The 12,880-nt window shown below is 38.6% G+C and overlaps 1 protein-coding gene across 1 annotated transcript in view; it reads left to right on the plus strand.

Annotated features, from left to right (window-relative positions):
- Positions 1 to 12,880, plus strand: part of LOC310895139 (ATP-dependent translocase ABCB1-like) — a 47,533-nt gene that overhangs the window by 18,910 nt on the left and 15,743 nt on the right. Inside the window, exons 12-19 of the mRNA XM_083826019.1 lie at positions 149 to 274; positions 470 to 673; positions 1,052 to 1,222; positions 4,157 to 4,318; positions 5,347 to 5,514; positions 6,395 to 6,541; positions 8,501 to 8,605; positions 10,197 to 10,274. Coding sequence (XP_083682145.1) covers positions 149 to 274; positions 470 to 673; positions 1,052 to 1,222; positions 4,157 to 4,318; positions 5,347 to 5,514; positions 6,395 to 6,541; positions 8,501 to 8,605; positions 10,197 to 10,274 — 1,161 coding nt within the window. The remainder of the gene's footprint in view (positions 1 to 148; positions 275 to 469; positions 674 to 1,051; positions 1,223 to 4,156; positions 4,319 to 5,346; positions 5,515 to 6,394; positions 6,542 to 8,500; positions 8,606 to 10,196; positions 10,275 to 12,880) is intronic.

Below are 12,880 nucleotides of genomic sequence, written 5' to 3' on the forward strand. Positions count from 1 at the left end.
AACCTGACTTAAATTGAAAAACAGAGGAATGTACCAGGCTATTCTGTAAACATGAAGGATATTTTACTGTAGTCTTTAGAGTTTCTGCAAATTTACATTGACATTTTACAAGCTGTTATGCTTTGGTCAAACTTTCTTATGCACACAGATACTGAAAGGCTTGAATCTCAAGGTCAACTGTGGCCAGACAGTAGCCCTGGTTGGTGGCAGTGGCTGTGGGAAAAGTACAACTGTTCAGCTCATCCAGAGATTTTACGATCCCAAGGAAGGCACGGTAAGACACCTCAAGCCAGATGACTGCTCTGTGCGTCGCAGTTGTTCAAAGTCAGCTTCTGGTCTTGTTGCCCATGCTCAAATGACATGGTCAAGTCTCCCGTCAAAAGCCATGTGCCAGCCTGGGGAGAGAGACCTCGTTCTGTCCTTAACCAGAACGCTTAGTAAATGGGCTGTGTCCGTTTCCTTTCTTTAGATTACCATTGATGGGCAGGATATTAAGACCCTAAATGTAAGATATCTGCGGGAGATTATTGGTGTGGTGAATCAGGAGCCCGTGCTGTTTGCTACTACCATTGCAGAAAATATTCACTATGGCCGAGAGGATGTCACCATGGAAGAAATTGAGAAAGCTACCAAGGAAGCTAACGCTTATGATTTTATCATGAAGCTACCCAAGGTAACCAAGCTGCTGTCCTGCTGAAATAATTTCCCTTCAACCTACTCACACCAAAGTATTCCTTAGGAGAGATTCCCCTTAGTAGAGGAAGCTGTTCCCAGAGCTGTGAATATGCAGAGCTATGCAGAGCTTCCTCATAACTTTTGAGAAAAATGTTAGTTTTGGCATAAAATGAGCATTTGGAGAACTATGAGAGTTCTGTAGGCACAAACCATTGGGTGGTTTATTTAAGTGGATGCTTAATGCTCAGTGTTTTAGAGGAAGGAGAGGATGCTGCCGGGGCTACTAACACAGATGTGCCATTTCTTTACACTGCCTTTCTGTGGTGAAAGGACTGTGCCACTGACTGTTGTGCAAATGTGTTTGGTTGTCTTGTAGAAGTTTGAAACTGTGGTTGGAGAAAGAGGGGCACAGCTGAGCGGAGGCCAGAAGCAAAGAATAGCAATTGCCCGAGCTCTGGTTCGCAATCCCAAAATTCTTCTGCTTGATGAGGCAACGTCAGCTTTGGATACTGAGAGTGAATCAGTTGTGCAGGCAGCACTTGACAAGGTCAGTATTGCTCATTTGTTTAAAGAGCTGCAAAAAATAGAGACTCCGAAAAAGTGTAAGGTAATTGCTTGAATTTGCAAATAATTTCTGCTCATTCAAAGATTGGGAAGTGGTTTGTAAATGCCCAGGGAGTTCAGTTAGTGACATAATGGGTGGGACTGTACTGCAGCAGGCTTTCCCAAATGAGCTTTAGTCTTTGGAGCAGTAAAGAGCTCAGTGCAGACTAAGCAGAATATTCCTGAGCAGGAATGGGCTATGTTGTTATTAATATCTAGCAAAGTAATTCAAAACCAGCTTGGCTGTGTCTTCAAGAGAGGCTTCTATACGTTGGCTGCTGTCTAGACCTGGCTTCTATAATACCTAGAGAAATGAAAAAAAAAATAAAAAAAATAGCCAACCCTGTATTTCTTGTTGTCTGCTCTAAGCAACTGTGTGAACTGTTTACAAAATAGTTCCACCTATTCCTCAGGCTGAATCAACCACAATGTTTTTGGTTTTGCTTTTTTTTTTTTAATTCCTGTTTTTCTTTCTCTCATTATGCATCTATGCTTATCATCCTCTGTGTAAAGACAAATTGCCATCATTGCATAAACATTTTCAGCATGGATCACAGTTTATCCATGGACAATATCTTCAGAAAGCATTTTATCGCCATATGCTCTTTACCCACTCTGCAGGGCTGTGTCTGGGAGAGTCAGACACCAGAATCCACATTCTCATCTGCAGACGTATTTTAGTCTGTTAATTTTTACTTGGCCACCTAACTGACACTAGTTTCAGTGAGTTAGGCTCTCTGTCCGCTTATCCTCATTTCTGGTAATTCACTATACTCTGTGAAACGATGATACCTGGCGTGCTGTACAGGGTCTGGCTGGGATGGAGTCACCTTTCCCTGTAGCGGCCCATACAGTGCTGTGCTCTGCACTTGTAGCTAGAACAGCACTGGTATGCCTCCAGTGTTGTGTTTATTGCTGAGCAGCACTGGCACAGCACCAAGGCTCCCTCCAACCCCCCAAGAGCCAGCAGGCTGGGGGTGGGCAAGAGATGAGGAGGGAGCACCGCCAGGGCAGCTGATCTAAACCGACCAAAGGGTTATCCCATATCATATGGTGTCACACTCTGCAATAAAAGGTGGGAAAGAGGAAGGAGAGGGGGGGCGCTCTCGTTATGAAGACATCTGTCCTCCCAAACAACCACTATGCATATTGAGGGCCTGCTTCCCAGGATGTGGCTGAACATCGTTAGTTGATGGGAAGTAGAGAACATTTTTTCCTTCTCTCTGTGTTTCCATGCTTGTTTTTGTTTTTTATTTTTTATATTTCACTCTTCCTTTTCTCTTTATTTAAATTATCCTTACCTCAACCTGTGAGCCATTTTTTACTTTCCAGCATACTTTCTTCTCCACCGCTCTTCTTTTGAGGAGGGGGAGTGAGAGAGCAGTTGTGGTGGAGTTTGGCTGCCCAGCTGGGTAAAACCACCACACGTGCTCAGGGATCTTTTTGCCAGCCCATGGCCTATAAAGTGAATCCCAGAGACAGGGCAGAGAACTGCTGATCAAGATGACTGCTGCAATATAAAACTTATACAGCTAGTTTAAACAAGTTACTTAGCATCCAACCTCTCTAACCTATCTTTAAATGTCGTATGATGAGATGAATCTCCCTGTTGATGCATCTGGCAGAGCATAACAGAAAGACTCGCTCAGACTAGACTAGCTCTGAGATTGCTGATGTTAAGCAAGACAAAGCTAAGCTGTTGTGTGCCCAGTATTCATTTGTCCTCCTTCTGTGTTCTTTTTCTCTCTCTGTGCTGGGCACATACCACTACAGAAGGTTTACATCAGATCTAGGGTAGACTGCTGTTCCCTACAGGCTTCACTAAGCTTCTGCTGAATCTGTTTACTGTTCTGTGGATGGAGCATTCTCGTTTTTATGATTAAGGCTATTAGCTTGATTTTCTTCTGCATTTTGATGTGTTTTTAACCATTTAAAATAATCACAGAAATAACAAAGCTTTTGGACTACCAAGAAAAGGTGTAACATTTCTTATAGGATAGTTTAAATGGATGTAACTTCCAGGTCTTAAAATCATGTAACAATATTAAGATGTCAGATTTAGGTGGAAATGCTTTCACGAATACTCCACACACGACAGTTTTCACCTTTATTTCTTAATTGTAAAACACTTATTAAATCAGCATCCCAGCAGAAGATTTTTAAACTAAATAATATAAAGCTTGGATTCACTTGTTGGGTCATTAGTTATTAATACCAATTTATCCCAGAGCAGACTGTTAAAATGTGCTTGGAAAAACATCTTTGTCATGTCAAATTAGATACCTGTGGGATTTATTTTACTATTAGTGAATAGTTCAAAAGGTGTAAAAATGACATGGCAATGGAAGAAATCATATTCTTAAGTACAATTTTAGAGAAATATTTTCAATTAAGTCAAACAAGTAATTTAGAGCAAGCAAAATTACTGTGTAAGTGATAATTTTTTAATACTTGTGAAATGCCCTGAAACAGAATTGTCACTGACATGCTTAATGGTAGTCTTTTTTTTAGTAAAAGCTGGATATGTAACCTGAAAGCATATTGAATGGGCAGTTTAGAAAGAAGAAACTTCATATATTTATGTTTATAAATTGACAGTCTGACATGCAAAGCCAGAGTACTTTAATTTATATTCTCAAATAAAATGTTTTCCAGTATTTTGTTGAAATTACATTTTTGCTTTAGTTTATCTCAGAGGAACTGAAAAGTATTCTGAAATTCAGCATTTCTCAATTGAAAATTCTGATCTTTACTAGAATGCCATTTCCATGGCAATTTTTTTTCAGTTAAAATATTTTCTTGAACCCTAGTATGAAGAGGGGAAAAATTAAATGTACCTGACCACGCTAATGTGAAGCCATCATTATGCTTTCTGCAGATCAGGAAAGGATGCACTATACTTTTTATTGCTCACCGTTTGTCAACAGTTCAAAATGCAGATCTTATAGCTGCTTTCGAAAATGGTGTCATCACAGAACAAGGGACACATGACGAATTAATGGAACAGAAGGGAGTTTACTACAAACTTGTTAATATGCAGGTAGGTTCTTCATTATTATTTTTGTTTCATAGCTTGCATCATATTGTGTGCTACTGACTTAACCAGACTGAGTTGCTCCCAAAAGCTTTGCAGTGTTTTCTCAGTGGAGAAAGTCTAGGGAAAAAAAAAAAAAAAAATTTCTCTGAAGAGTATTAAACTTCAAAACAAGAAAAAGAAGCAAAAGTGAAATGTGTGATTTTAATTCAAACCTGTGAATTACAGAAGTTCTGAACAAAATCTCTTTCTCTTTCTTTTTCACGTGTGACATTGAAAATAAAGTATGTGAGAAGGTAAAAAGGAAGATTGTGGAAAAAATGAGCTTCTGGGTCTGATAAATTCTCAGATTCCTTTTCCAAATCAGGGAATTATAAAATAATTCAGGTTAAGGGACATTGGTGGTTCGTCTAGTGCAACTCCCTCTAAACGCAGGGAGGGCTCTGAAGTCTAAGCAGGTTGTCAGGGCCATTTTCTTTGGGTTTGGAATACCTCCAAGGATGGAGACTCCACACCCACCCCAAGCCACCTGCTCCAGTGGCTCGCCACCCTTATTGTGAAAATTCAATCTCTTACACAAGTACTTTTCCAAATCACTAGCATCTTAGTGACTCAGGCTCCTGAAGTTTTGTTATACAGACAGGGTCTACCTTGGATATTTTCATTATCTCTCGATCTGTCTTCTGCTTTTTCATATTTTTGTTTTAAAAAGGCATTTATATTTAAAAAAAAAAATCAGTTACGCCTAAAGTAACTCTCCTATATGTTGTCAGAACAGTTTAACATGACAACAAATGCAAAAAAATCTCTATGGCTAAAATTTTTCTCCTTGCAAGTGTTAACGTTCTTTTTTTCACTGAGTATAGAGAAGAATTAATGAAACTTCAGTACTTGCTTGTGGCTTTCTTTTTAATTACTCAGTTCTTTTCAATATTCCATTTATTTACAAGAAATTGTTGTTGTTTTTATTTAGAACTGTTCATCATTAATGTGGCCAAAAATGATTTTTAGTGTCATGCTGTGTTTCATTTCAGACATCAGGAACTGAAGATCAGTTACAGGAAGAAGGTAACGCACACAATGTCTCAGAAAAGACACTGAATGGATCAGTACTGACTGGACAGAAAAGACAGTCCACTCGGAAAAGCATAAAAAGGTTCCGAATACAGAATGATGCACTTGATGCAAAAGCTGTTCAGCTTGTGAGTCTCTCTGTATTCTTATCTGCATATGTTTTCCATAACTAATGGGACAAGAAAGAATCACGATTCTGCTCAACGGGGAGTAACTTTTTATCATAATGTATGAAGAGAGCCTACATGTCCGGTTAAAGACTCATAAAATGACAAAATAACACAAAAGGGTTCTATGGAAAATTCTTTTCTCTTGAAACCAAAACGAATTTTGTTGTGGTACTCAAAACAGTTTAACTGAGTGATACTATGAAACAAAATTACTTGAGTATAGGAACAGCCTATGTGGCAAGTTAATTCATTTAATAATGTAACAAAACCAGAAACAGGTAATTAGTCATAAAACTTTAACACCCCAAATAGAGAATAATTATTATTTTTGTCTAAGTATCTTGATATGGATTGCCTAAAATATGTCTGTATTAGCAAATAAGTTATTGAAAATTAAGAGAGAGTTGGCTAATGAACTAAAAATGAAAGACATCATGTTTAATGATGAGTAAGGAGCAATTCATTCAACAAACATTTAATACCATCAAATGGAAAAAGTGGTCTAAATTCCAAATTTCTTTTTCTGCATAGTCTCACAAAGGGTAAGTGGAATTTGTGACTAATCCTTTCTCGGAAAGGCTCAAATTTTTGGAAGTGAGAGAGCTTATATAGCATTCATTGATTTTTTTTTTCTTCTTTTTTTTTTTATGATTAATATTGGGTACTGAGTAACAATAAGAATTTCAGCAGTTAATTAATACTTTTTTTGAAGATCAGATAGTTTGAGGTTTCCCATCATAGAATATGAGATAGGGAACAGATTACAAAGATTATACCTGTCCTACCTTTTCCTCCATTAATGTATTATATTTATCCTGATGGAATCCTTTTATTCTAGGATAAAAACATACCTCCAGTGCCATTTCTTAAAATTATGGCGTTGAATAAAACTGAATGGCCTTATTTTGTTGTTGGAACTCTATGTGCAATTATCAATGGGGCCTTACAACCCATATTTTCAGTCATAATTGCAGATGTTATAGGGGTAAGTATAAAACAAATAATTAAAAACCTTGCTTGTATGCTCTCTCTTTTGTCACTGTTTATGGTTTTTATAAATGCTGAATTGTTTTATGATGAACCCATGAAATGCTACATTTTTTTCAATTTGCCCTGCAAAGGTAAGAAATGGGTGAAAGTCCTTGCTATGGAGAATGCTGAATTTCTGCTCTAAGTCTCACAAAACAGTTATGCAAATTTCACATCTCTGTTTTTGAGCTGATCAGCTCGTCAATGATGAAGTGAGGAGAGGTTCCCCTGGGCCCTCTCTGAAGTTGCTTCACCCTTATCCCCTTTTAAGAAGGCACTATAATTGACCCCATTCACATGAGCAGTGCAGGCATAGAAGGTGATCTTTGTGCTGTGCTCACCATAACATTTCAGAAGGTATAGTGTGAATCAAAGCAATGTAAAGCAACAAGATGAAATGGATGTAAGGTAGACGTTTCATTACAGAGAGACTTTCTGTAAACTTAAATTTATGCTGTTAAAAAATAAAGTTATGTTGTCAAGCACAAGGCACTTGCACTGGTGGGAATTTTTAACATTTTCTGTTGGAACTGTTTTAGCTGCACTATATTACACAAAGATATTGAAATGGCCTATCTTAATTTTTTTTGTACTTGTTTGTGAGGCGTTACATTGCAAAGAACTGTTTGGGAAAAGGGTATTATGCTGGTGTTATGCTTCAGTTTTTAATGCAAGTAGTAGCAGGAAACAGCCCTGAGGGAAGGGGAGCATTCTGTGCAGTTGTGGTCTTTCAGTAATTGTCAGTAATGGACACAACAAATAGCAGAAGATATATATATAGGGGAAAAAATAGAATTAAGGTCCTTTCTTTCCAAAACATTAATTTATTCTTAAAGCTTTTAAAAAATAATTACAGGCATGATAGTATTTATGACAAATCTGGATTAGAAAATCTAAGTAACTGAATTGTAGATTTTTTTTTGCTATGGACCAAGGTATAAAAACATGATAAGCTAGTGTCATTCTGAGCAAACAATAGATAACAAACTCATAAATAACAAACCATGACAGTTACTCAACATCCAAAATATACAAATGCTATAGAACAGCAAACAGTGTATAACATCCTCAAAGACCTATAGATTTATTTATTTATTTATTTATTTATTTTGAGGCTATTTAAAGGACTTAGAAATGTTGGAGACCTCAGATTTCTTTATAAAACAAATATGTTTTATCCAAGCTTGGGAGAATTATCTTTATTGCTCTGCAAACCTGGTGAAACCAGAACTGTACGATCCCCGTTCTCCATGAACTATGTATTATCATATATAAAGGTATAAGGATTGCTTCAGAATACTACACCTTTAATATTCATTTACTCACTGTTGAGGTAAATAAGAGTATATAAGCTTTAGATGGAAAACTATTTCCCTAACTGAGCAAGGTCTCCATACAATGCATAATGTACTCCTATTTTTATTTTTTGTTAAAATATATAAAACAAACAATAGAAATCTGTTATCTGTGAGTCTTGGCCTAAAAAAAAATATTGATTTGGTAACATATAACACGTCATTAAGAACAACTTCCATATTTCTTTCTCACTAACTAGTTGTTAACATGCAATAACCTTCAGCCAGTGACTACAGAAATGCTCTTTTAAAGTTTTAAGATGTGCTTCAGCCTTTTGCAAGTGCATATTCTGATAATAATTTACTGATGTGGGTTTGTTCACTGACATATGTTACTGTTTTATCATAACAAAATAAAAATTTAGCTTTCATTTGCAAGAACATGTACAATCACTTCAGATCTATAATCTTCAAAGAAAAAAAATCGTAGTTCATCAAGAAATTGACTTGTTTTCCCCTTAAACACATGTAATGCATAAAACAAGCATGTAAAGATAACGGGAAATTATTGAACCAGAACTTCAGTAAATAAAATTAATTTTCAAAATTTTCTTTCATAGATGTTTGTAGAAAAAGGAAAGGCTGCTATCAGGGAGACAAATAGCATGTATGCACTACTCTTTTTAGGTTTTGGACTAATTTCTTTTGTCACGTTTTTTCTTCAGGTAAGTTTTTGTTACCATAATTGTTCATGGTATTTGAGACAATATATCTCAACTGTGTTAAACTCTCAGTGGCTGAGCGTCAAGCAGTACATGAGAAAAATGATGATGAACTTTCACTACCAGGTGTGTTCAAAATGTTGTAAGAGGTTTCAAATGCGTTCTGTAGCGTAGGCTGATCCCCATGTCCACAGCAAAGGAAAGTTTGGCTTTAAGGCCTACGCTGTATCACAGCCTCTGTAGGAAGATAGATAGTACTGACAGCACAGACAGTAACTTCAACAGCACAGACCCGGATCAGGCTTTGGGCAGCACTTCTGTCTTGAGCAAATGGTTGCCTCAGCACCCGCTCTGCGCTCCATGCAGCAGGTCTGTCAGCATCTGAGCTGGTTGAACTGAAACAACCTCACCTCTATCTACAAGAACTGCATTCAACCCTGAGTTTTCTGAGAAAACATACCAAACGTAACTGGGAAAGACCGTATCACATGCTTAACTTAAGAGTACTCACATCTCTATACCAAGAAAGTTAAATAATAATTCAAATTGCCTCTTTAGAAGTGCACCCATCTATTGGTACAGGATCAAATACTATTGGTACAGGATCAAATACTTTTGACTACATTTTCTGAAACAGTTTCTAAATTCACATTTACGCATAATTATTCTCATGGGTATGGGTGTTTGCCAATGCCTGGAATTGCATATATTGTGGGAAAACTGCCATGTTCAGGTCATTTGTTATGTGAATTGATGAACATCGCATTTACATGCACAAATCCCTTCAGTTGTTGCTCAGCTGCTTGGGCTAATCTTGCCTAATAACCTGCACAAGTCTGAACACCATCCTTCCACCTTCTGTCCTGATGCCCTTGACACAGTAGCACTCCCTTCAGGCAAAATCAAACTCAAAATTCCCACCTTTATGATGCCCTGAAAAAAACAAAAACTTGGTGGCGTAGCTGTTCTGGGTACTAATGCACTAAAATGTGTCTGCCTGTGTCCCGTCCCATTCCTGCGTGGTCTGATCCTGCATGGCCCTGGCCCAGGAGTGACAGATTCACCAGCACAGCTCTGTGCACACCGAGTTGTGTGCCAACGTCAGTGAGTATCTACAGCTTCAGAGACCTCCCACAGAAAATAACCAGTAGAACTACAGCTGTGTGACTCTAAGAGGGAAATCCCTGGTGTCTGTGCAGTACCTAAAACAAGTGTAGGGTCTTACTGGTTATACTGCTGAGCCTGTTTACTGTGAAGTGGCCAGCTCCAGCTTGAGAACAGGTGTGATAAAAAATTCCTGCAATTAAATCATTGTTTGGTGGGGCTTGAAGACTATTACGTGATATATATTTGTTTCTTAAAAAAAAAAAAAAAAAGACACTACAATGCCTCATTCTGTGCTCTACCGTTATAGGTTCCAAGTTTAGCTTTAAAATATTTTGATTTTAAAATTGTAGCTCACTTGTAGCTAGCATATTTTTTACTTAATGATATTCTTTTTAATATTATATGCAGATAGTCACTTATTATCTTATAAAGACAAAAATTGTAATTAGGTATAAAAAATATGCTTTTTTTTTCCCCCCCCACACAGGGTTTCACATTTGGCAAAGCTGGAGAAATCCTTACAATGAGGCTCCGATCCACGACATTTAAAGCAATTCTGAGACAGGTATAACTGTTCTATATTTAGCTTTCTAAAGCTTTAGAAATGCTTGTTTATTTACATGTCATAAATGTTTATTTAAGTAGTCATGCTATGATTTTATCCGTAAAGATTTCACAATGATTTCTTTAACTCACTTTAGAAACTGACGGGATTAAATCTTTTTAACAGGTCCAAGTAGATATTTTAAAACCTTTTAATTGATGTAACTAATAAAGGCCATCTTAAAACCAGCCTAAGAAAGCTCAAAGGTGATGGTAGTGTTTATTTAGCGTATTTAATATAATCAAAACAACTTTGGACTGAGGCACAGAGAAAGTAGGCTGTACTCTAAGAGGTCAAATCTGAAACTCAGATCTGCCTTCAGATATGCTGCAAGCTGGGATCTGCAAATAATTACCAGTGAAGGCAGTAAGACCTGCATATCTGACTAACTGCACTCAATTGGTGGCTTATCCTACCAAGCAGTCACAGAACCAAAGATGTGCATGGTAATAGTCTAGGGTAAAAACAGGACTTTGTACCACTGAAAGTACATTCAGCAGCAGAATTAAAGCCTTTAAAATAAACAGCCTGAAATCGCCCTTCCCGAACTGATCTTGCGGGGGCTGCCCACAGGCAGCAGCTCTTCAAGAACTGCTCCACCGTGGCTCCGTACCACGGGGTCCATCCCCCAGGAGCAAACTGCTCCAGCACGGGGCCCCCACGGGCGGCAGCTCCCCCCAGACCCCCTGCTCCTGCACGGGCTCCTCTCCACGGGCTGCAGCGTGGAGATCTGCTCCGTGTGGGACCCGTGGGCTGCAGGGGGACAGCCTGCTCCAGCAGGGGCCTCTCCACAGGCCGCAGGGGAACTTGTGCTGCGTGCCTGGAGCACCTCCTGCCCTCCTGCTGCACTGACTTTTGGGGCTGCAGGGCTGGTTCTCACTCCTCACTCTCCCAGCTGCTGTTGTGCAGCAGGTTTTGTTTGTTTGTTTTGTTTTTCCTCTTTCTTAAATCTGTTTTCCCAGAGGCACAACCAACTCCGCTTACCAGCTCAGTTTGGGACAGTGGCAGGTCCCTTTTGGAGATCTGGCTGTTATCTAACTTGGGACAGCTTCTGGGCTCTTCTCACAGAAGCCCACTCACTCCAAAAACCTTGCCATGCAAGTCCAATACACAAGGACCCTAGCTGTGTACATAACTAACCTTGTCACCAGCTTTTCATGGTTGGCATGAGCTGCTTCCTGGATCTAGTGCAGTGGCAAGCTGCCCAGTGAACGTAGTCCGCTGCAGTGCCTTTAATGTACCAATAGAAACTGCATCACTTCCAGGTTGCAGTTCAGCACATCCAGAACTAACTCAGTTATCTTTACCCCTCTTTTGTTGTCACTACTATGCTTAACCAGTTGCTTTATGTCCTGAGTAATCTTGATAAATTCACCAAGTATTTTAAGGAAATGTTGGTACTCCTGATATTATCAATCCACAGTATAAATGTAAGCCTTCCCTGGATTTCTATTATGTTTTACTCCCAGATGTAGGTGGGCATGTGATCCCTGAGGTAGTAGAAAGTAGAACAATATGAGCCTAGGCACATTACTCCTTTACCTTTCACTCGCTACAGAAAGAAGCATATCCCTGCCATGCCAGTCTGCTACATCTGCAAGTCTGGAATCAAAGAAGTTTCCAAACATGCAGTCCCACTGCTTTCTTCAGCCTGTTCAGCTGACTGAGGTCTTTCCTGGTCTCCACAGAAAGTCATTACCTCCTTGAGAAGTTCCTGGAGCCAAACTGAGCAGCATCAGCTTTCATTAGCACCTTTCACTGGGGGTGAAACCAGATGCCCCTACTTTCTCATTTATACGGGAAGGGATAATAGGCCACCTCCAAAGAGTGAGATATGTCATTGGAAATTAAGCCCCAGGAGATTTTTTTTTGGACTAGCCCAATAGGAAAGGGCAGTCTGTAAGACCATGCTGAATCTGAACAGATCCCTGGAGGAAGGGTCTGAAGGACTAGAATAGTAACAGAGAGGTTTTCATGACGAGGAGTCAAGTAATCTTATTATGTTTGTTGTCCTTGCTCTGGTGTGAAAATAGTGTCCACCTGGCATCATTTTCAAATATCAGGCAGTAGAGCAGTGGGACCTGGGAGGATTTTGTGTATTAGCACTGACACATGTGGCACATGCTCCATGTCATATAATGGCAAAGCAACCATCTGTCTATGTGAGCCTACAGGCAGACTTATACTATTTATTTTATGTCTTTTTTTTTCTTACTGTATTTAAGAACAGTGTTTACTTTACCATGCTTAAAGATAATACTTCTGCCACAATAAAATTCCCAGGGAAAAAAAAAAAAAGTAGCATGTTTGTTAATGTCTAATGGTTATGCATTTAAACACTACTAGCAGGAAATATGAAAGCTCTTACAGTAACCTTATGAACAGTTAGTGCACAAAAACAAACTACAGTTGCTAAGAATCATGTACATATAATGTAATACACATACTGACATCGTTTCATTGTAATGATTTTGGGGCTTGATGTTTGGCAAATCTAGAGGAATGTTAGAGTGAGTATTTTATATTTGCTTTCTGGATTTAAATAAGATAAATGCTTTGTGTTCAAG

This window comes from Anser anser (assembly GCF_964211835.1).
Source record: "Anser anser genome assembly, chromosome: 2".
Taxonomy (NCBI): Eukaryota; Metazoa; Chordata; class Aves; order Anseriformes; family Anatidae; genus Anser; species Anser anser.